Source organism: Xenopus laevis, chromosome 9_10L (genome assembly GCF_017654675.1).
Source record: "Xenopus laevis strain J_2021 chromosome 9_10L, Xenopus_laevis_v10.1, whole genome shotgun sequence".
NCBI lineage: Eukaryota > Metazoa > Chordata > Amphibia > Anura > Pipidae > Xenopus > Xenopus laevis.
The window spans coordinates 132,081,180-132,106,851 of NC_054387.1; the positions used below are offsets into that span (position 1 = coordinate 132,081,180).

The window sequence follows — 25,672 nt, forward strand, 5'->3', positions numbered from 1 at the left end:
TTTATTTGTCTTCTGGTTTGGGTCAATAATATAGGAAGGGTTTGCAAAACAATACAGACTTAACCCTGCTCCCTTAACTGGAGTAAAAGACGGACTGTTGAGGATTCAGTGTGCCTTTACTCATGCAGAGCTTCTCCAGCTACGATTATGCAAAACCAAAAAAAGAACAAATTGAGGGTACACCACCTTGTAAAGTAAAAACCACTGTTCATTATTACTTACAAAAATGGGTGGCTGCTGTGTAATGGATGCCTAAGGCGTTTTTTCGTTAACACCCCTTAATCATAGGTTGATGATGATTAAGGGGTATAGAAAATACCTGCAAATTTGTATTTTGTACAAAAAATGCAGAAAATTACCCTACGGTCCCTTGGGATCATTCAACTGGCCAGATAAAGTCTTTCATGCTGGCATTTTGTGAATGTAAAGTTATAATAAATAACAATTGATGGGATTACAATCTGGCTAGGTTACCCTCTGTACATGCCCAGCATGCCCTGTGTTAGTCATTTGTAAAATGGCATCTCCCAGTAAAGATTTACAGAAATCCTTCCTTCTATAACAAAAGTAAATAATGAACATAGATCAGTTCAGTGCCCACCTTGTCTACTACACCATTAAGGTTCTAAAAAGGTGTTCTAGCCCAAATTGTGTAGTTAAACCATTGTATTCTACAGAATCAAGTTCATACTTTTTGGATAAGCAAGTTCATACAAGTAGTGATGGACGAATAAATTCGCCCGGCACGAATTTACTTTCCATTGACTTTAACGCCAGTATCAGCTTGGACGCGGGCGTCGATTTCCGATTTTCACGATTTTTCGTGAAAATGTCCGAATTTCACACTTTTTTCGTGAAACTTTCTGATTTCCCGATTTTTCTGTGAATTTTTCGCCATTTTGCGAATTTCACAAACTTTGCAGGAAATTCATGAATTTTTCAGCGGAGCCAAATGTGAGAAATTCGCCCATCACTACATACAAGTTATTGGAACCAATTGAAATAGAACCTGGGTGATAGGCTTTGAACCGGGACTGAGATATATTCTGGGGATACTCAATGCTTATAGCTAATCTAATAATGTGCAATATATAGTGAAACAATTATTTTGGCAAGCTTGGAGGTTGCAGTTACTCCTTCGTCTGACGCTTTGACTTTGTCAGCTCCTCCTCTGCAGCTCCACTACATATAGGGCAACACATGCTTCAGCCACATTATCTTCACCTCATAGGAATGGAAGGGTAAGTAGACACAAAACAGAGCTTTATAGATAAGTAGTACAGTATTTGTCCATTTATTAAACTATCCCATAGCTTGGGGAATTCAAAATGAATCACTAATTTAACATTGTTTATGTTTTGCTCACCTTTTTTACATCATTCTCTGCATTAATAAAATATTCAAACACCTTTCTATGAGAATTTATGTGTAGTATCTATAGTAAAAATGGACTATTCTAAGATATTTTATATTTAAACACCTTACCCAGCACACAGCCCAGCATTACTTACATGTCCAATGCACTAATGTGGCAAATGTATCAGAGCAGGGGGAGTTTGTTAGTATAAATAACCCATAGAACGTCTTACAGGGAGGAGAAATGAGCAAGACACAACCCATGAAGGTGGTCTGAAAACCCATGGGGTTGAGAAGAAGAAGGAAGATTGATAACACATGGAGCAGAGAAAATGAAGAGGTGAGCACAACCATTGAGCAGAGAGGTTGTAGGAAGGCTGACAACCCATAGAGGAAAATTGACAAGCCATGAAGTAGGGATGGAGGAAAGGTAACAACCTATTGAGTATATTTGGCTAAATGATGTTGAGTTATAGGGACAGTGTAGGCATAGAAGTAGCAGAATAAGGATTTGGGACCAGGATGTCCAATAATAAATTCACAAGTAACCATAATTATCATGCAATCATACCGAGCAACTATATAAAGGTATAGGCACCACCATTTACATCTCTCTTATAAAATAATTTTATCATATGTGGATCGGTATATGAATTTGCAACCACCTTATTTATTTCAACTCTCTTTCTTTCTCTCTAGGTATTTGTTGAATCAATGTGGGTATTTTATAATTTTAATGTGCAATAATGTGATACCTCTTCTGTACCGTAAATGAACAGTAGATGGGGCCCATTAAGCATTTATCGTAAGTCTGTGTTATTGCAAAACACTTGGTATCAAAAAGTAGCAGCTTTCAAGGGCCATTGGTTCATTTTAATTAAGGACAGTATATCTCCGTATATAATGTATATAAATTGTTGTGTCTATATAGCTGTATATAAATTAAAATCTGCCCACCCTGTGTCAGCTGGTCTGATTGTAATACAGGTATGGGACCTGTTATCCAGAATGGGGGTTTTCCGGATAACAGATCTTTCCATAATTTGGATCTTCATACCTTAAGTCTACTAGAAAATCATGTAAACATTGGGTTTGCTTCCAATAAGGATTGATTATATCTTACTTTGGCTTAAGTACAAAGTACTGTTTTAGAAAAAAGGAAATCATCTTTAAAAATTTGAATTATTTTTAAAAAAAAAAAAGGAGGCTGCAGGAGACATGCTTTCCATAATTCAGAGCTTTTGGATAACAGGTTTCTGGATAACGGATCCCATACCTGTACTATGATGACTCCTAAGATCTTGTATGTTTTTGTGAACGAGCCTCTATTTCAGTGGTTCCCAAACTGTAAGGCTTGCTATAAAGGATTTAAAGCCTTGTTTAGGGGAGCCAACTAAAGGCATGCTAAAAGCGATTTGGAAAGAATGCCTATAATCTCAAAAAGAAACTCATGGAATTCTAGCCTAAGTGGGATGCGTAGTAAACACCAAACTTTTGTATCACTAGTCTCTGAATGGATGAAGCAGTCAATCCTAGGTCCTAGAGGTACTAGATATTCCTATAATCTCAAAAAGAAACTCATGGAATCCTAGCCTAAGTGGGATGAGTAGTAAACACCAAACTTTTATATCACTAGTCTCAGAATGGATGAAGCAGCCAATCCTAGGTCCTAGAGGTACTAGATATTCCTAGGTAGTCTTCAAGCTATGACTTTTAAATTTAGATGTGGAGCTTATTTAAACCTTTAACATATAATTCAGTTATAATGTGTTGGAATCAACAAAATATTACTATTTTTCAATCGTATATTGTTTTTACTGTGGACTCTACCCCCTGTTTTTCAACGTCCCCTAACATAACTGCCATTCCTCTCTCTTTTTTTTTTATAAGTATTTCCTAAAAGAGAATGGTGGGTGCACCTTTTTGGGGAGACCTTGATAGACCTTTTGCTCAGTTCTCCTTTGTCTCATCTGACATCGGCCATGTCTTTTAGGAATCTGCATGCTGTGTTTTCTCTTTTAATCCTTAATACATACTCTCTTTGACCATCAACCCTATGAACCATAAAGAGGGGTTATTCCTATGTGTATCACCTGCTACAGTTTGTACAATCTTATTCTTAATGTAATCCTGTAAACCCTTCACATATTTATAATTATTCCTTATCCATTTTTTCCTTATGTTTTTATTTATTAATAACCTTAAAATATTTAAAAAAAACATGGTGGAGAGAAGCAGATGAGATGCAGGGGAAATGTGGGAGTCTGGAAGACCTGTTAGTAGAAGATTGCAATAGTCTTTATGGGAAAGGATAAGGGCATGGATAAGTGTTTTAGCTGTTACTAGCGAAATTAAGGGAGTATTTAGACAAAGTCCAGTTTTGGCAGTGGTATTAATATGTTTACAGAAAGAGAGAGACTGGTCAAAGATGACCCCAGAGCCTGAGGCAGCAGCCTCCGATGCTGCCCCCCTCTCACTCTTTCAACTTTTAGCATCGGGGCAGGTCCAACGGGGGGCCCCATTGCTAGTTCGGTGAGCACTATTGCACTCGCTGCACTATCAGAGCCAAATTTCCCTGTTAAAAAACAAAAATTCAGCTCTTAAAGTTACCAGAATTGGCTTTTTGCTGACCCTGGAAACTGGTCACTTCTTACCTGCCTCATGGCTCTGGATGACCCCCAGCAGCTTGCTGACTTAACAGGGATAATGGTCATGTCATCAATATTACTTGTGAAAGGAGGAGCAGGGTAAGGTTTATGGGAAGTCCCAGCCAGGTTTAATGTTAGGTGGAGTTGGTTTATGAAGACATCACTTTTTGCTCCCAATGGCTTTCTGAAGAGTACCTTGTGTAACTGAAACTTGCTCATTTGTTGTATCTCCTCAGGTGGGTGTCAAGAATGTTCCATCAATTGATTTTCCTGCTATTTGTAATTTCACTGTCCTCTCCCTTGACAGCAAAACCCTTAAAATATGCATGCCAACCCAAAAGACTGTGAAAAGGCTTCATTTGTTCCTGGTCATACCTTACTGGGAGGAGGCTTAAATATTGTCACAATGAAGAGAACCCATGCTTTCCTCCTGGACCTGCAGACTTATAAAAAGAAGAACCAAACCTGCACATAATGTAAAAATATCCATCATCAAAATGTCCTGGAGAAAATTCCAATAGCCATGATCGACTGGCAACCCCAGAGTTCATGTTCCAAATCAATCACTAGCAGCAACTCCCACTCAAAAGTATCACTGGCCAACCAAGAAACCTCGTCCATTTCCAATAACTGGAAACAAGGACTTGATCTGTTTAGTCAACTAAATGTGGCAATTGGTGGTTCCCACTCTTAAATGGCAACATTTGCCGAGACAAAAGCTATCACTGACAAATATGAATTCCTCAGCAACGAACTTCAATGCTCGTTTTACAGGTACTTATATGATTTTCTACTTTAATTGAGTGACCAAAGGCTGTTTAGATAATCTCAGAGAGATCCATGAAACTATTCCTATTATTCTCAATATATTGTCAATAGATAAACATTTGAAATAAGCAAAATGATTTAACAGGTATATTTTAAAAAATGAAAATGGCTGCAATGCAAAAGGAAGCATGTGTATTGAGACGTTGTAAAGTTGCACCCCCTTTTATACAACATTTACATGTCTATTTATTGAAGAGTTTTTTCTTTCTGAAAAAATTCCGTTGATTTTAATTAGTGATGAGCTAATTAGTCCCGTTTTGCTTTGCCCAAAATTTCGGGAAACTGATAAAATATTTGTTAAACTGTGACAATTTTTCTCGCTCCAAATGCATTAAAGTCAATGGGAATTTTTTCTTATGGCGACTTTTTTGTCTTTGCGAATTTTCAGCAGCAAATTTTTGAAGCAGTTTCACATGGAATTTTAACGTGAATCCATGGCAAAAACATTCGCTCATCACTAATTTTATTGTTTAAGGTGCTATACATATTACACTACTTTCTAATTGATTCGTACCCTGCTTGATTTTAGAAATGGTTATGGGCACTGTAAATTCAATCCCATCAAAGACTTTTTTAAAAACACTTTTATTTGATGCCATTTTTTGCTTTGTGTATTTGGTGTAAAACATTTTAACAATTAGGGGCCAATTTAAGAATGCTCAAGTCTTTGGGCTCCAGCATAAGCTTAAAATTCCTATATCAAAAGATAACTGTCCCAAGGCTTTTTTTCTTCAGTTAAAAAAATATTTTATTTAAATTCACATTAAAAATCAGATACATACTGACCCCATCTGATTTTTAATGTGAATTTAAATAAAATATTTTTTTAACTGAAGAAAAAAAGCCTTGGGACAGTTATCTTTTGATATAGGATTTTTTTGCATATGATTGCCTGTGAACTGGGGCTAGTCCCTTAGGCTTAATCAAGGCAGAAATCAGATGTGGACTCCCAATTGATGAATACTACCCAGCATAAGCTTAGCAGGTTTTAGGTACTGAGCTTTAAATATTTTTGATAAACCCGCAGAGGTGGGGTAAAAAACCCTCCTTTGCAGGAATCCGAGGTGTTACGTTTGATCTCCCAAACCCAGAGTAAACCCAAAAGTCCCAATCACGGCTTACTGTTCTGCCCTCCACTATTAGGATGCTGGCAGGTCTTAATGTGAGAGGACCAAGGAGAGAACTCTGGGCAAGCACAGGAACTGCACGTACTATTGGAACAGAAAATAGGAGCAAAGTCAAAAGACAGGCCAGGTCAATACCAAGATGGGCAGTGCAGTACACAATCATGAGGCAGAAGCGTAGTAGGGGTCATAGGCCGAGTTGGAATACGAAAGCAGTGGCACAAATCAGGATCCAGGAGAATAGTCGATATACAGGCAGGAGTCAGGACAGGCAGCATTCAGGACAAGAATCAGGGCCAGGCAAGGTCAAACACAGACCAAACAACTAGAAATAGGACCCAGGACCTATTAAAATAGGCCTACGTTGGGCAATGACACAAAGTACACCCATGATTTAAATATTTGAATTTTCGTGCCATGCGATATGACGTCAGATGTATGCCGCGTCAAAACTCGGAAGCAGCACACGCGCCTAGAGAAGACGCAGATTGGCACATGAAGGCAGCAGCTCAGTATCCCCAACAGCCCCCACTCGACCACCAGGGGTGAGTTAACTCACAAAAGGAATCATGCAAGAGTTTTGGAACCCTTGCATGGCTTCAGTAGCCGAATGCTCAAACCCAAAGGCTTGAGCATCCTTAAAGGGATCCTGTCATCGGAAAACATGTTTTTTTTCAAAACACACCATTTAATAGTGCTACTCCAGCAGAATTCTGCACTGAAATCCATTTCTCAAAAGAGCAAACAGGTTTTTTTATATTCAATTTTGAAATCTGACATGGGGCTGGACATTTTGTCAATTTCCCAGTTGCCCCTGGTCATGTGACTTGTGCCTGCACTTTAGGAGAGAAATGCTTTCTGGCAGGCTGCTGTTTTTCCTTCTCAATGTAACTGAATGTGTCTCAGTGAGACATGGGTTTTTACTATTGAGTGTTGTTCTTAGATCTACCAGGCAGCTGTTATCTTGTGTTAGGGAGCTGTTATCTGGTTACCTTCCCATTGTTCTGTTGTTTGGCTGCTGGGGGGGAAAAGGGAGGGGGTGATATCACTCCAACTTGCAGTACAGCAGTAAAGAGTGATTGAAATTTATCAGAGCACAAGTCACATGACTTGGGGCAGCTGGGAAATCGACAATATGCCAAGCCCCATGTCAGATTTCAAAATTGAATATAAAAAAATCTATTTGCTCTTTTGAGAAATGGATTTCAGTGCAGAATTCTGCTGGAGCAGCACTATTAACTGATTCATTTTGAATTTTTTTTTTTTCCCATGACAGTATCCCTTTAAATTGGCCCCTTTTAATTTTATTCTATCTATAAATGATTTTTAGAAAAAAATAAGAACAACTATTATTACATACTTATTTTAATATTTTTATTCATACATGTCATATATAACATTTTAAAATATTTTAATGTATAATATTAAAAATTAAGGCGACTGAATTTGTGCCATAGTGGGGTTAATTTTCACAATGAGAATCCTACATTGGATTGTAATTATGTTTAATTTTCAGCCTTTATCTCGACTTACAGTACCTACATAAGGCTAATGCCTCTTTTAGCAATGTAGCAGGCACTAACACCCCATACTGCCCATATCCGTTGCCAGCAACTTCAGTGGAACATGGGTGGATTTCAGCCTCAAAATGCAGACCAAATCCTCTCCATGTTTACGGTGACAGGTGAATGCCATTGAAGTCACAGGCAACAGTCACAGGGAGTTTTGGTGTTTTCTCTGCAGGTGGAGAAAAGGCCAAGGTTGACATTAGCCTAGAGCACGACCATTTAATCTAGAAACACCAACTAGATAAAAAAAAAGTTTTAACACAGAACAAACCAACAAAACTTTTGGTTTTTAAATGCACCCCTGCTGAAAGGGCCTCTCTTTTAAACCTCATCTAATGCTTCCTAGTGGGTTGTCCCCATGCCAATTGAGCATGCTTCTAGAGGAAAACCCAATACATGATTATTTCAAGGCCACACATGGTGGCTAAAAAACCCTACCTTGTTACTCTGCTTTCATAGTCCGGGGACAGAGCAACTCAGGGGAAGAATAAGATTTGCTTGGTGGTGGGAGAATGTGGCCCTTTGCCAAGGAGGACTTTTCACCATAGTGCTATTGTTGTTTCATTCTCTTTTAAATATAGATATGTGACATATGTCAGCATTGTATAGACTAAGCATAATTATAATATGAACAATGTGCTTAATTTTTAAAAAATAATTAATTAAGAATTATCTTTCTTTTTTCTCAGCTATCGTCTTTCTCCAGATACACCACTGAGCCGTGACTTTGCTAAGGGCGTACACCAGCTCCCGGCTTCATACAACGCAACCACCAAGGAGAAGTACCATAATCTCATATCAACATTTGGAACCCATTACATTACCCAAGCCCAGGTAGGGGGACGACTTAAGGAAGTCACTGCCATAAGGACCTGCCAAGTGGCTATGAATTCCCTGAAAATCAGTGATGTCAAAGACTGTCTGGAATTAGAATCAGCGAACACAGCTAAAGGTAAAACAAAAAATGCCAGTGGCAGCATGAACCTCAAATTGTGCAAGGAAATGGCAAAAGACATGAGCCAATGAAGTAATTTTCATACAACATTCAATGAACGAATGTTTGAGGTAAGTCTATTTTATTTCCACAATATTATTATAGGCTGCCAAATACTAACTCAGCTGTACAACCCTATTTTAAAAATAGCCTGAAATAGGTCTCAGTTGGAGAAGAACATATTGTCATATAGATAATATTTTTGTTTATATATATATATTTATGTGGTAGGCACCTTTTATATCAAGTAAATATATCACCATTTTTATTCAATAGGTTAAAGGTGGTAGAGCTACATTGAATCTGTTTGATGAGAAATCCGGAGGAAAGCCTGGAGTATTTTCAGCTTGGATGGAGAGCCTCAAAACTATTCCTGATCTGGTTACTTTTTCTCTCAAACCAATCCACAATTTAGTGAGATTCAGTGGTCCTCAGAAGGATAATCTCAAAATAGCTGTCAGTAACTATATAAATGGGATGGCTTTACATATGAAATGTTCCTGCTCAGGAAATGCTCATCAAAGCCATAATGGGGACTGCTCCTGTTTCTGCCCAGCAACTAAATATGGAAACTCAGACTGCTGCCCAACCAACAAAGGCCTGGCCCATCTGGTACTAAATGTTGATAAGGCAAGTGGTTTGTATGGTGACTATTTCGGAAAATCAGATGCCTATGTGATATTCAAGTTTGATGACCATGAAGAGAAGACAAAAACTGTGTGGAACAATGATAATCCCGCCTGGAAGGACAGTTACCCAATTGGTATGGTGGAGCTCAGTGCTGTGAAAAAGTTCACCATAGAGGTGTGGGATGAAGACTATGGGTATGATGATGATTTACTTGGCAAGTGTTCTGAGCCCTTGATGTCAGAATTCTCCAAAAAAACCTGCCGTTTGGATTATGGAACTTTATCCTATAGTCTTAGGGGCACATTTACAAAGCTCGAGTGAAGGATTCGAATTAAAAAAACTTCGAATTTCGAAGTGTTTTTTGGGCTACTTCGACCATCGAATGGGCGACCTTCGACTACGACTATGACTACGAATCGAACGATTCAAACTAAAAATCGTTCGACTATTCGACCATTCGATAATCGAAGTACTGTCTCTTTAAGAAAAACTTCGACCCCCTACTTCGGCAGCTAAAAGCTACCGAAGTCAATGTTAGCCTATGGGGAAGGTCCCCATAGGCTTGCCTGAGTTTTTTTGATCGAAGGATATTCCTTCGATCGTTGGATTAAAATCCTTTGAATCGTTTGATTCTTTCGATATTCGAAGTCGAACGATTTTAGTTCCTAGTCGAATATCGAGGGTTAATTAACCCTCGTTATTCGACTCTTGATGAATCGGCCCCTAAATGTCACTTGTGTCACGCACCTTCAGGGTAACTTCTGTCAAGACTACAGACCAGTTCCACCCTAATGTATTTCTTGTTGGGTTACATCTGTCTGTCACCCACCTAATGAGTGACATTACATTGTAAGAACCTTTTCTATAAGACTTAATGCGCCCTTCTTTTATTTACACTGTTTTTATTTACTCATTTACATCTATCTTTCTTGCAATTATATGTATGTAAAAAGCTTTAACAGTTTCATAAAAAGTTTCATAAATATAATCTATCTATTGATTATACATTATTCTTGAGATGTAGACAGATCCTCTCGTACAACTCCCTTGACTTGGATGGATTCTGTTCTCAAGCTAGCCTTGGTCACTACTACCCTGGCCTTGAGGGCAGAGCCACCTGTCTGGCAGTTCTTTGTTTTTCTATATTGTGGAGAGATATCTCTATGTTCTCCTATCAGCAACTCTCTTTTTACAAGTCTATCAAAACTCTGTAATTTCTTTGTTCATGGCTCAGACCCTCGGAGAGTTCAGAATCCACGGACCTTGAGTCAAATAAACTTTGCATTTCAACTCAAGTGGTCTACAGTAACTGAATTAATCTATCTATCTAGTGCTGCTGTTTGATTTATAAGATATCTTGGCAAATTAAATTTTTCTGTAATGTCATTATTTAAAATCATTTTAATGGAGTCAGTGGTTGCATGGGGGACATGAGAAGTCCAGATGTTAGATACACGTGTGCAAGGCTTCAGGAAGGGGTTGAAAATTTTTTTGCTGTGGGGCCTTTATAGTGTTTCAAAGAAAGAAAACAGCCAACTTCAGTTTATTATAGACACAAGTTTGGCTACTTACAGACTAAGCACACCACTACCATAAAATAATGGTAATATTAGACTTACAGTATTAAGTACATTCAGTATGCAAAAATATGATTTTCACCCCTACAAATTTTGGCTTCTTATCATAAATATATCATTATACTTAAAACTTGTAAGCAAAGTTCGCTGGGCACCTGAAAAAAACCTGGTGGGCCCCTGCCCTAATGTGGGCATGCTGACCCAGATCCATCTCCTGACAGTGATGCTTAATACTGCTCTATGACCTCCTGTCCTGGCCCAAATCATATTGCAAGAGGAGGAGAAGGTACACACATGTATGGTGGTTGAGGGTCCCTGAATTTAAAGCCCTGATGGGCCCCAGGATCCCCCTTTAAAAGTAGTCCTATAGGCAAAAATGATTAAAACACTGCACATCTGCCTTTTATAGTAAATCAGAATAATTTCTGTGGTACACAGGGGTGCAAGAGAAGTAGAACATTATAAAAGGAAACAGCAGGATTACCAGGGAAGCAAATTCAAACTCACCCCAAATCTCCCCCTAACTGGCCTTCAGGCTGGGTCCCCTTAGCTCATAACAAGGTTACAGATATATAGAAACATTGGGGTAACAGTCACCCTGCTATTGTTCCAGGGGTACCCAGGGCACAAATAAACACTCACCCCAAATCTCCCCCTAACTGACCTTCAGTCTGGTCCCCCTTAGCTCATAACAAGGTTACAGATATATAGAAACATTTGGGTAACAGTCACCCTGCTATAGTTCCAGGGGTACCCAGGGCACAAATAAGCACTCACCCCAAATCTACCCCTAACTGGCCTTCAGACTGGGCCCCCTTAGCTCATAACAATGTTACAGATATATAGAAACATTGGGGTAACAGTCACCCTACTATAGTTCCAGGGGTACCCAGGGTACAAATAATCACTCACCCCAAATCTCCCCCTAACTGACCTTCAGACTGGGCCCCCTTAGCTCATAACAAGGTTACAGATATATAGAAACACTGGGGTAACAGTCACCCTGCTATAGTTCCAGGGGTACCCAGGGTACAAATAAGCATTCACCCCAAATCTCCCCCTAACTGGCCTTCAGGCTGGGTCCCCTTAGCTCATAACAAGGTTACAGATATATAGAAACATTGGGGTGTCACCCTGCTATAGTTCCAGGGGTACCCAGGGTACAAATAAGCACTCACCCCAAATCTCCCCCTAACTGGCCTTCAGACTGGGCCCCTTAGCTCATAACAAGGTTACAGATATATAGAAACATTGGGGTAACAGTCACCCTGCTATAGTTCCAGGGGTACCCAGGGTACAAATAAACACTCACCCCAAATCTCTCCCTAACTGGCCTTCAGGCTGGGTCCCCTTAGCTCATAACAAGGTTACAGATATATAGAAACATTGGGGTGTCACCCTGCTATAGTTCCAGGGGTACCCAGGGTACAAATAAGCACTCACCCCAAATCTCCCCCTAACTGGCCTTCAGACTGGGCCCCTTAGCTCATAACAAGGTTACAGATATATAGAAACATTGGGGTGTCACCCTGCTATAGTTCCAGGGGTACCCAGGGTACAAATAAACACTCACCCCAAATCTCTCCCTAACTGGCCTTCAGGCTGGGTCCCCTTAGCTCATAACAAGGTTACAGATATATAGAAACATTGGGGTGTCACCCTGCTATAGTTCCAGGGGTACCCAGGGTACAAATAAGCACTCACCCCAAATCTCCCCCTAACTGGCCTTCAGACTGGGCCCCTTAGCTCATAACAAGGTTACAGATATATAGAAACATTGGGGTGTCACCCTGCTATAGTTCCAGGGGTACCCAGGGTACAAATAAGCACTCACCCCAAATCTCCCCCTAACTGACCTTCAGACTGGGCCCCCTTAGCTCATAACAAGGTTACAGATATATAGAAACATTGGGGTAACAGTCACCCTGCTATAGTTCCAGGGGTACCCAGGGTGCAAATAAGTACTCACCCTAAATCTCCCCCTAACTGACCATCAGACTGGGCCCCTTTAGCTCATAACAAGGTTGGGTAATAGTGGTATAGCAATAATTACATTGAAAGTCCCCACAATGTCTAGGAAGATTCCTATTTCTACCTCCATCTGCATCTTCCAGTTCACTTGTCATTTAAAAGCAAGTCAGTTTGACAAAACCCATCTCTTATTAAGCCATGCTCAACACTAATGAGATCTTGTTCTACATGACACATTACACATATTTAATTTTCTGTGGTTGTGAAAGAAGTTGCTGATATAAACAGAAGCTAATGCTTGAGCAATATTATGTGTGAAACGCCCAGTGAACTGACACCTTTATATAAATAGCCTTCTGGCTTTTGCTGAAAAAAAAATTGAAGCAATCTCCATAAAGCCTCACTTTTAATTTCATAAAAAATATACAGTAACTCCTGGTACTTTTCAAATCATTTAATATATCTAATTTCTGCAGATAAGACATTGGTGGATTAGAATAATGGAAGCATGCCATTTGGATGACGGACACAGGCAGCAAGTTCTTACCAGAGGGAGAAGTTTGTACCTCTTACTTCTCTTGCACTTGTATCTCTAGTCAAAGTTAATGACCCTTAATGTATGTGTTTTTGTAATGAGTGGTTCCAAGGTAACAAAGCAAAACACAATCAATGGTTATTTCCAAAGGCATTTCTTTTGTAAATGGCTCAGTAAAACAATAGACCTATAGAATATAAAATACTTCGGAAAACCCCCAAAAAATTAAGCCTTCTTCTTTTCCTTCCATATTTCTCCTTTTTGCCACTTACAGTATTTCTAAAGCTTAAATGTGAATATAGATGTTCTTGTTAAATATATTAAAAAAACCTTTGGGTTGTAGTGCTTTGGTTGGAATTAGAAACAAAACTCCTTATAGATCATTTATAGTAAAATGAAAGTTGCGCTTCAATTTCCAAAACAATGACCAGAATGTTTTTGTCCAGGAAGGAAACAGAGGCAGAGTAAAGTCCAGTAATTTCACTAAAAAAAAGCTAACAATTTGATTACCGATATTTGTAATGTGTGTATAGACAATTTGCAAAGTTACAGAATTGCTATGAATGTGTTGTTTGATGAAACATCACATAAAACTACAGTACAACCATCAGAAGCATTATTTTTTTGCGGTTATACATAACAATGGCATTCCCTTCCCCGTGCTTTGCCTTCCATTACAGTTCTTGAAAAAACACCTAAATAGTTTATACGGACAAGGTAAAAATTAATGGGGGAATAATTGTGGGATCAAGATGCAGAGACTGTTCTCCTCAACCAATCTGTAAGAAACTTACCCTGGTGGTCTAGTGGGCAGCGGGGTCCACGCCGCGTCCTTGGCGTGGACGCCCGCTGCGCCGCTCCTATCCTGCCCTTGCCGGCGCCATCTTGGATTACTAGGGGGCGCGCCTGGGTGCCTCTTAAAAGCAATCACGCCAGCGCGCAACGGCACAAAATTGCGCACGTTTTGGCGCCAATTGGATCCCTATTTAAGGCCCATTCAGACCTGTAGCCAGTGCCCATTATAGGATCATATCCTGAGGTTTCCTGAGCTTTTTGCTACCTGTTCCTGAATTTGCTATCCTGACTGATTATCCGTGTTTGACCCAGCCTGTTCCTGACGCTTGCCTGCCTACGACAACTTTTCCTGCTTAACCCCTTGCTTGCCGGTTTGACCCTTTGCCTGTTTGACGATTCTGATATCCGCCTGCCTCGACCCAGCCTGTCTGACCATCCTTCTGTCTTCCAGTCTGTCTGTTATCTGCCTGTCCTGATCCGGTCTGTTCCGTTTCCACCAGACGCCTTGTCCTTGACCTTCTGCCCAAAGACTCTTGCTATCTGGTCGTGCCCCTTTGCCAGCCAGAACTCCTCGCCTTGTACCCCTCGTTAAGTCCAGGTGCCACCCAATTCAGCTGAGGGCCCAAAGGTGGTCACACTACTGGTGAAGCCGAGCCGAGACCAGGGTCCTTGGCATTTGTTCTGGTATTGGGTGCCGGCCGTGACACAATCCTTGACATTAAATTTTTTAACTTTTGACCAGAATTTTGTTGACATTTCCACAGCTCTTACATCTGGCCAGGTCCAGTTATTTCCTAAGGGAGAACAAAGAATGTCAGTTTGACAAGAAAGAAAAGGCTTCATTCCTACCAGTCTTTTACATCTGCACTCCTCCAGTTTGGAGATATGACTAGCAAGTATTCAGACCCCTTATAAGCAAGAAAAGTTTTTCTGTTGACTACACGATGCTGAAACCTTATCTAGCTCTTACCATCTGCCTCTCCAGGAGCCAATCAAAGGAGAAAAACCCAAGAAATAATTATACAAACACACTTGAGCATTTTCAAATAAGACCTTCTGCAGTAGAAGGCTTAAGGTGGCCATAGACATTGAGGTGGGTGATATTGGACTGATCCGGTCAGCTTTTATCGGCCTGTGTAGGGGGAGCCTAAATTCATTCTAATCCATCCAAAAGAACCAAATTAGCGCTAGTGTTCCATGCTTCTGTTTGGACAAGGATATCATTTCTAGTCAAAGGGGAGATTTATCAAACATATCTAGGCAGGTTACCTGAGTTTTTCAAGTCTGTATTTACTCCATATGCTCTATAAGATAAGAGATTCTTTGTTGCCCCTTCATTCCTTACAGGGCTTGCTGCAGGTTTATTTGGGTAAAGCCTCCAACTAATGAGCTTGCTCTTCTGTATGCATTATGGCAAGACATTTATGTATCAAGGTAATAGTAGGATTGCCACCTTTTCTAGAAAAAAATAGTGGCCTTCCTATGTTTTTTCTGGTTTTTCCCTATACTTAACATTGCAATCATACAACATATTTACCGGGCAGGCCGTTAAAATACCAGCCAGGTGGCAACCCTAGGTACTAACAGTGAGGATCTAAAAACAGATCATTCCTGTTGCACCTGTTGACTTGGAATGGACTGTGGAATGATAAGATTACCCCTCAAGCCACTACCACGACTACCGTAATGTAGCCATTGGTCATAGTTAAACAGAGGGCATTTTTGAAGACCTCAATCATTTTGAAGACCTCACAGAAATTTTCCTTGATAAAATGTCATATTGGTAGATGGTATGATGCCTGGAAATGAATTAGCTGTGTCTGAGGTAGACAACTTGCCCTGTTCCAGTTGTTGAACTTAAAATTCTCACTGATTAAGGGTCTTCAATATTGTTATTGGTGCCAGTTGTTCCATATTTCTCCAACATGATCCAGCTTTAATGACCAAACTTTAAAAAATGCCCCAGTGATAGATCCAGTTTTCAAATCATCAGTGTTTCAAGTTTTATTACTAAATACAGTGTACTAAGTTGGTAAAAACTATTTCCTATTCTAAACAATATTTTCCTAGTATAAAAACTATTTATATATGGGCCTTAGTGAGAAGAGCTGACAAAAATGTGTTGTTTTTTAGCCCATAAATGATGTGCTTTATTGGATCCCTCTGTTCATGATCATTATTTCTGGCAAGTATTATACAATAGCAAACATTATATTTCCTTTTTTATAAATGGGGGTTTCTCAAACTTTTTTGTCTCAGCAGATATTTGATTCGCTCCTCCCAGGCTGTCACTGGAGTGGTCAAAACCTCACCCATATAGAACATATAAGGCAGAATGATAACATTTTCTCTCCAAATTCTTCTATTCTGGAGACAGAGAAATTACTGTGATCCACAGACAAACATAGGTGAGTTGAATTGTCTTTATATTGCCCGTGTCTCTTTGTGTAGTATTGTGCGATAACACAAAGCAATAAGTTACATTTCCATTCTGTACATCCTACTATTTCAAGAAAGAGCCTGAAATTCTCTAATATTATTGAAAATTATTTTGTGACCCTTTAAACTTTAAAGTGCTCAGAATATTATTTTAGAATATCAGTAGTGATGCTATTCAAGGGCAAATTGACTTGCAAGGAACTGTCTTCCCAACTTGCAAAAGCACCCCCTGATTTAAATTAAATTAAATTAAATTAAAGTGCATGATATGCTGGAAAATGAGGGGAAAGTCTTGCATTGTGGGTATTTACCATTTTGACATTAACCAGAGTGCAAAAATATCCTGGAATTATTTCTTTTACACTTATAAAAGAGCTGTTTCCACAGTGCAATGACTCTGAGCACAATTGGAAAAGTAATGTCCTTGATAACGATTTGCAAATCACAATTTGTTGAAGTAAACGTAAAACATACTCAACTTCCAAGTTTCCATTTGATTTGTTACATGTTCAATAAAAGAATGGCTTGGTCAGCAGAGGGAGCCAAATGGTTAATTTGCATACGGAGCCAAATTCAAATTTCCATGGAGGAATACGCAGAATCACTACAAATTCCTGGGAAACCTTCAAAACATCAAATAAAATGTTTATTTTGCCCTACACATGTGCCCACTGTATAGTTAAGTTGCCATGAGTTAGGAAATGTACGGGGGATTTTTTTTCAGCCTATCATCCATAATATAGAAAATACGGCAGCGTTTTTTGGGACTTAGAAAAAATTTGAATTTTTTTTGAAGCAATCCCTATCTACTCTATTGCGCTTCGCCTGGTCTGAGATGGCGAAGGAAGTCTGGCGTAAAATGTAGCGTTGAGAACAATGCGCGCGTTAGTGAATTTGTGTTGTTACATCCGTTGCGCAAATTCGCCAGGCGTAAGGGTGCGAAGTAACACTAGTGAATTTACGCCAGCGTTCGTCAGTGAATTTGCGAAGTAGCGAAAATGCCCAATGCTAGCGAATTGACGCAAGCGTTAGGCACTTCGGCGCATAGTGAATTTGCCCCTAAGAGTGGAGGGCTGGGGGAGGCACATAGGTAAACCCCCAACCTGCCCCCCTATATACCCCTAACTTGCATTAAATGGAGCTTCTGGGATGCTGTCCTTACCATCTACCCTAAGGCTGTTATGAATATCTACTGATTTTCCTAACTGATTTGAGCTCTTGTGCCGCATAACCATCACACTTGACATGAACTGTATGGTTCAAACAGGCAATTTATTGTTGTTTCTACAACCATAGAATTATATTCTAAATGTGAGCCGAACTGGGTCACAAAACCACTAAGTATACTTTACTGTTTGTGGCATAAGATTTTAATACTCATCACCCCATTGAACAGTAAGGCAAGGCATACCCTGGTGCTACTACAGTTATCACACATCAATTCTATTGCCATTATAGGACAACAATGTGACTGGCCATACATACAGTAATGCCATTAGAATAATGTTATGACATGCATGGTCGAAGCCAAATTTATTCTCCCATCACTTGTCATAATAGGACAAAATGGTGAAAACAAAAAGTACAAATAATGGCCATAATGTGTAGAAGAAAGAGAAGACTTTGGAACAAGATTGCATGTGTCTGGGGACATAACTAGAGTAAAAGACTTGCAGGATTTAAACATAATGTTCTCTACAATATGATTACTAAATATTCTCTTTATGTCAACCTTGTTCTCTGTTTCAAAGCAGATTCAGTTTTCTGATGTTTACGATGCTCCATTTCTTCATGATCATCTGTTTCATCCCTTTGATATGTTCTTCCGCTCCCCTGCTTCACACCGTTACTTGTAAGCAAGGCACGAAGACACAATGTCTCAAGGCCTCCTTTGTACCAGGGCACAACCTCCCTGCAAGAGGAATAGATATAGTGACCATGAAGAGTGCTGGGAACATTCTGTTTAACACCCAGCAGTACATGAAAAATAACACTTGTAAATTGTGCCAAGATTCTCAAGATAAAGACAAATGGTGGAAATTACCTAGAGCCCTGGAGCAATGGAATATGCAAAGTTCCTGCAGAAGGACCATGGTGAGCAAAGTCTTACAATCTCCAGTCTTAGTGGCCAAGGAAGTGGCATCACGTGTGCAGAATGATTGGACAAATGATCTGAATTTGACATGCACAGAACTGCAAGGAAACGTAGCCATGGCTGGTGCCCAATCCAAAATGGTGCAGTTTGCTTTTGAGAAATTGCATTTGGACAAATATACTTTCCTCTCCCACAAGTTTGAATGTGAATATTACAGGTAAGAGCAAACAAGGACACTTTACATGTAGACCAATGGGAATAGCTAATCATTCTGAGGTTACTCAGTCTTATTATACAACATATACAGCTACGGCTGTGTTCATTTATGACTACTCTGCAGCACATCATGGACATTGTAACAGAATACAGGCCCCAACATGTATATCCCAATATGAGGAAATAAACTGGTCATCCCCAGGTATGCTTGTACACTCCTTAATTCATGAAACACCACAACAGTTAGGGGGTTATTTACTAATCTCTGAATACCCGAAATTCCCCGAAATCAGAAAAATTTGTGATTTTTTGTGTTATAATAGGCTTTTTAGAAAATCACAAATTTTTCGGAATTTATTAAACCCCGAGGGCTAAAAAGCCAGAATATAAAAACACGGCATCTCAAACCTGTTGAGGTTGCATGAAAGTCAATGGGAACTGTCCCATTGATTTTTAGTTGTGTCTGGGGTTTCGGGCAATTTCACAATGTTATTGGTGAAAATTCACGAAAAAATCGGGAAAATCAGAGCTTTTCCCGCAAAGGTGATTTTCTGGAAAATGTAATAATAAAAATCCGAGCGGCTTAGATCGGAGTTTGTAGCAGCCGATATTGAGATAAATTGCTTGATAAATAACCCCCTTAGAGTGAGTTTGACTTCTACACCAATCAACAACATTCTCCTATACCATTAGCCCCTGGGAAGAAACACTAACCTACTTTACAAAGTGTAACACCATCTTATATATCTCAACAGCTCTTTCCCACTTCTAATTTCCTACTCTTTTCTGCTCCTCTGTTTGCTTCTTCTTGATTATTTCCTATATTGCCATCTGCTACAAGGACACCATTGATGCAAGAATAAATTATGTCTCTTTGCTTCAACCTTCATCCAACTGTAATGCAAAGGAAACTAAATAAAGTGAGCATTTCAAACCTCATGTTCTCTAATCCTGTTTCTTCACAGGTCCACCAGAATCCCTTATTCTTCGACTAAAATTCTAGCCTTATTTTGCTTTGCTTGAGCCTTTAATCTTGGGGAGGGATGACATAATATTAATATTCGTACATAAAATGGAGATAATGAAATGTTTCCAACATGGGTTATGTCAACAGCAAAAGAGATCAATGAGATGCTTTCAGGACACCTGAGGCACTAGGAGGATCTGCAGACTAGGGATAAAGGACAGAAGAAGTTGCAAAGGACAGACTTAGGGCAACAGAACTCTTGTTGGAAACAGTACCTTGCAGATACAAATGCAATTCTCCCAAATAGTATATGTTTATGTAAAGTACATCATGTATCTGTAAGCATCTACATGCACCAAAAATAACATTTAGGTGCCCCCTATTTGTATAAATCAGTTCCAAGCTTCCATCTATATAGAACTATTGCAATTACATACTGTACCTTGCAGCAAAGATTTGATACCTGTTTTAATTCTGTCTATTTCAGTTTTCAGATGTCTAGGCATTGGAACCTAAGTCCACATTTTTTGAAAGCTCTTGTCCAGCTCCCTAACTACTATAACTCCCGAAGCAACGTACAGTATCAACAACTGATAGCCTCGTATGGCACACACTATATCACTGATGCAACAATGGGGGGGCAGTTGCAGGAAGTGACTGCATTAAGAACCTGCGAAGTGGCTTTGAGTGATAGCACAATGCAGCTGGTGAAAGACTGCCGGGAAGCAGAGATCATGGCTGCTGTGGTTGGTCCAAACAACACAATGCTAAGTCAGATATGTGTGCCTTCAACCAGAAAATATATTTACGTAGGAAACTTCCATCAGGGATTTAATGAAAGGTTTCGGGAGGTAAGGCATCACAAATTATATGGTATGCTTATCTTACAAAAAAAGCAATTTTTTGTCAAATGCTGGCATTTTTGTCATGATTTAAAGGGCACATACTGTGTACCTTCCTCTTTTACAAACCCTGTCTCTTCAGAGTGGATAAAATATCCCTAAAATAATTACAAATGCAAGAGGAAAGTGCCTCCCAAAGTGCCACCACACTCAGGTAACAGGATATTCAAGATCAGTGAGTTTTATTTATTTATGGCCAATTAGGAATCCTGTGCTTTGCTAAATGAGTATTTATGAGATAAATTACGTAGACTTTCCATAAAGCACTTTATCCATAAAACATGGTGGGTAGCATTTTTTACCCATATAGAATAACATGAATTGCTGTAATCCTACTTTACTCAACTGTACACTGAGCTTAGCCATCATATATTAACAAACAATCTTATTTGATTGGTATAAAATGTCTTAGAATTCCTCTGCCATACTTTTTAGAAGACACGTGTTATCAGAGAATAACACAATAAAATTCATTTGATTTCCAACTCTCAGGTGGCAGGAGGAAATGCCATGTTTGACCTTCATAATCATTTGTCTGGGGAAAATAAGTGGTTGAAGAGTACTGAGAAGGATCCTGCTCTACTGAATTACTCATTGATGCCCATCCACACCTTAATTAATTCCAGAAGTCCTAAGAGAGAAAGCCTAAGAATTGCTCTCAGTGAATACATCAAAAAGAGGTCCTTGAAGATAGAATGTCCATGCTCAGGAAATACCTATCCAAGCCAGAGGGAGGATTGCTCTTGTTCTTGTTCCCCATCCAAATATACCAACTCAGACTGCTGCCCAACAAGAAAAGGATTAGCCAAGTTAATCATTGAAATTAGATCTGCCACGGGTCTGAATGGAGACTATTTCTCATCAACAGACAGTTATGTAAACTTCTATTTCAATGGATATGAAAAAGAGACTGAAACTATATTTGACAATGATGATCCTATGTGGAATGAAACACTTGATTTTGGGATGGTAGAGCTTGGCCCTCTGAAAAAGTACACTATAGAGGTGTGGGATGAAGACATTACAACAGATAATGACCTACTCTTAACATGTAAGGGAATTCTAAAAGCAGGGAATAATAAAATGTCATGCCAATACAGTGATATGCAATTAGTGTACACCCTTTACACAACCTGTGCCCCTTATCTTGGAGGTGAATATTGTGATGAATACATTCCCAGTTCACCATGACTACTTTTTTCTCTATACCTTTCCTTAAAATGGATATTTGCTGAATCCAATTCATTTTCTTAGTAGACGTGCACATGTTTCTTTTAGAACCAACAAAATAGTAAAAAGAAGAGGGTCAGCTTGGTTAAGTCTAGGACTTTTCTTGTCCTACCGAGGCGTTTATCAGTCCCAACTATCTTGTATATGGAGAGGTATAAGTAGACTCAGCAATAAGTAACAATAAGGCACCCCATTAAGTCAAAGGCTGCCACTGGAGTTGGTATGGAGGGGTATGGAGAAGGAGGTTGGTCAATGCTGAAAACCAAAGAGTTCTGTTTCTACTACATTAAATTGCTTCATTTATCACGCTGTATACTTTATTTTATTCTGCAATGTACCCTACAACAAATATATATATATAAAGCTTGTAAAGAGAGATCAAAAGGAGGACTGAGATGCTGAATTAATCAATTTGCATTTTTTTTCATTGAAGGAATTGTTCAGTATAAAAATAAAAACTTGGTAAATAAATATGCTGTGCAAAATAAATAAATGTTTTCAATATAGTTAGTTAGGCAAACATGTAATGTATAAAGACTGGTGTGACTGGATGTCTAACACTACTTCCTGCTTTTCAGCTCTCTTGCTTTCCACTGATTGGTTACAGTCAGTAACCAATCAGTGACTTGAGGGGGGGCACATGGATCATAACTGTTGCTTTTGAATATGAGCTGAATGCTGAGGATCAATTACAAACTCACTGAACAGAAATGTCCCATGTGGCCCCCCTTATAGTCAGTGACTAACTCAGAGTTAGAGAGCTGAAAAGCAGGAAGTAGTGTTCTGGCTATTATGTTACACATCCAGTCACTCCAGACGTTATACATTACATTTTTGGCTAACTATTTATATTAGAAACAGTTTTATTTTATCTATTTATGACGTTTATATTTTTACACTGAGATATTGTATTTAAATATTATATTAAATTAGTTTATGGTAGCATCAGGGCAAGAGCTGTTGTAAGGTGTTTTTCTGCCTAATGTAGTATGAACACACACACAAATATATATATAAAATATATGTATGGGATCTGTTATCCAGAAACCCGTTAACCAGAACGCTCCGAATTACAGGAAGGACATCACCCATGGACTCCATTTTATCCAAATAATCCACATTTTTAAAAAATCATTTCCCTTTTCTCTGTAATAATAAAACAGTCCCTTGGACTTGATCCAAACTAAGATATAATTAATCCTTATTGGAAGCAAAACCAGCAAATTGGGTTTATTTAATGTTTAAGTGATTTTCTAGTAGACAAGGTATAAAGACCCAAATTACGGAAAGATCCGTTAACCGGAAAACCCGAGGTCCTGAGCATTCTGAATAATAGGTCTCATACCTGTATAAATAGCTGAATAAATTAAAATCAAGCCTGATGTTTACAGTATAATTAACAACCAATAAAGGAATACTGAAATGTGTCTGTGTCTGTATTGGTGTCTGTGTCACATGACATGGGGCAGCTGGGAAATATGTCCAGCCCTATGTCAGATTTCAAAATTGAATATAAAAAAATCTATTTGCTCTTTTGAGAAATGGATTTCAGTGCAGAATTCTGCTGGACTATTAACTGGTTCATTTTGAAAAAATGTTTTTCCCATAACAGTATCCCTTTAATGTTTAGATTCATATTTTAGTCAACTTATCCAGTATTGCTGCCAGTTTTACTTTGTATGACAAACCAATACACAGGCAAAAATATATATGACATACTGTAACAAGATGCCATTCAACCCCAGTTAATGGGCAGAACCAGTCAAACCAGTCCATTGAAAGCAATAAGTAACTAAGTGAAATGCTGTAGATATGTAGGATGAAAATGTAAATTAAATGAATTTTTATTAAGGACAAAAACATGGCCATGTTGGTCTCACATCTCACCTCCCAATCTCACACGTATGTAGTTTCACTTTAAGATTAATCATTGGATAGGCAATAAAATAAAACTTAGGGAATAAGTAGCGCCAGAGGTGTGTTTTGCTCAACAAAGAATAGTTTCTTTTTTTAGTAAAAACTAAATTGTTTTGATATTTTAACACATACGTGTTTCGCGATTTATTCGCTGGCGGCGAATCGTGCAAATTCGCGCCTGGTGAATAAATTCACCCATCACTAAAAGTAAACTCTGCTATATGTCCCTTGCTCCCATCCTTCTTACATCATTATTGGCGGAGATTGATGGAACACAGAAATTTGTGTTCAGGAACACAACAATGTTGGACAAAACACTGGCTGTTATGGCTTCCTGTAGAGATCTTTTGGAAACGTGGCCTGTGGCCCACATGGAACTAAGATGTGTACCTCTGAATAGTCAGAATAGCCCTGTGCTATTGGCTATAGGTTAGTTGTTCTATAGAGGCTTCTGAATAATCTGATTAATAAGAAAAGTTGCAACCTGTTCCTTAAAATGCAGATTGTTGTTATACATTATAGAACAGCTGCACAAACGTGGTCCTAAGACAACAAAAAGATCATCTCTGGAACACTCTTGTGATGTCCACCCAGGTATGTTCTAGTAAGACTTTATATGAAAATATTTTGTGCACATTCAGGGCAAACCTGTACCTGCGACACAAGGTGCAGCATATGGGCTGCATATTGGCTTGTATTTATCTTCAGGTAGGCCATGTGTTAGATATGCTATTGCCTTGTTCCTGACTGCTCTACATCTTGCACGTTATGCTAAGGAAAAGTAGTCGTCTTTTCAAAAAGGTTAATGTATTGTAGGTGAAATATGATGATATTATATAGGGTACAGCCTTCAGAAGACTTTTCCCTAAGGCATTCATACTAAAGTCTTCCCACACTGACCTTCACTATAAGAACTAGTTACCTTCTCACTGACCAAGTATAAAAATAGGTCAAATTGTTTTCAGTTCAATCATCATTCTTTGTAAGCTAGTCTTTTTGAGTTTTGGGTTTGACAGAGCTCATTCGGATATTTCAGAAGGCGATTATTATTGTGCTGAAAAAGTCCCTATAATTACAGTTTAAACCATTTTTGCCCTTCCGTTTGCTGAACCACTTCCTTAAGTTATTATTTTAAATGGAAGTGTATGTGTGCATATTTCTGTAATGATTGTTTTGCTTTATAGAATGTTTCCACCCAATGTCTATAGATCATCATCAGGGACCCCTTCTGATAAATGGTGTGTTTCTTATGAGCTTATATAAGAAAAGTCCTAGCTACCCATAGCAAGCAATAAGCAGGTAGTTTTCACTGGTCACCTTTATAAAAGCAAATATCTGATTGGCTGCTATTTGCTTATATAGTTCAAACTTTGCCCCTCTTTTTCTTTTCTACTTTCTACTTTTCTTTTGTTTCGACTTTGAAATTAAAACAGTACTCTGAGATCAGGTTCCCACCTTACATGGTTGTAGCAGACCCCAGAAGTAGAGGGGACTTAGTGGGGGTCACAATATAATGCCAAATATAATGCATGCAGAACAGATCTTCTTCTCTAATTTTTAAGAGGTGCCGTTCAGAAAATGTACAGTGGCAATAATATAGTTCACACTGAAATATAATTAGGTAATGCCTCTCTTTTCCAATTCTATTTTGAGTATATTTATAAAAAAAAAACATCCCTGTAAGTCCCTTCATAAAAGAATGGTCAATTCTCTACATTTCTGTGCACTACCAAGACTTCTGTGTTCACAAAGATAAATTATGACGACTCCTCCTAAATCTGTCATCAACGTATCTGGAACGTCTCCTTCAGGACATTTATAGGCAGAGCACAGTTTCTTTTTTTTTTAATCCTCTTCTATACAGGGAGGTTGCATCGTAC

General features: G+C 38.8%; 2 protein-coding genes across 3 annotated transcripts; both read left to right on the plus strand.

Moving 5' to 3' along the window:
- Positions 1 to 4,017: 4,017 nt before the first annotated feature.
- Positions 4,018 to 10,018, plus strand: LOC108703863 (perforin-1). The gene is given in 6 exon segments (XM_041576337.1): positions 4,018 to 4,103; positions 4,241 to 4,336; positions 4,338 to 4,778; positions 8,214 to 8,589; positions 8,795 to 9,438; positions 9,871 to 10,018. Coding segments are annotated over 6 exon segments (1,713 nt in total). The 3' UTR covers positions 9,941 to 10,018.
- Positions 10,019 to 16,371: 6,353 nt separating this feature from the next.
- Positions 16,372 to 22,178, plus strand: prf1.L (perforin 1 L homeolog). 2 transcript variants are annotated; one of them, XM_041575709.1, is made up of 4 exons: positions 16,372 to 16,434; positions 18,217 to 18,777; positions 20,231 to 20,594; positions 21,138 to 22,178. In XM_041575709.1, the coding sequence occupies exons 2-4, from the start codon at positions 18,233 to 18,235 to the stop codon at positions 21,834 to 21,836; spliced, it is 1,608 nt and encodes a 535-aa protein (XP_041431643.1). In that variant the 5' UTR covers positions 16,372 to 16,434; positions 18,217 to 18,232; the 3' UTR covers positions 21,837 to 22,178.
- The last annotated feature ends 3,494 nt before the right edge of the window (positions 22,179 to 25,672 follow it).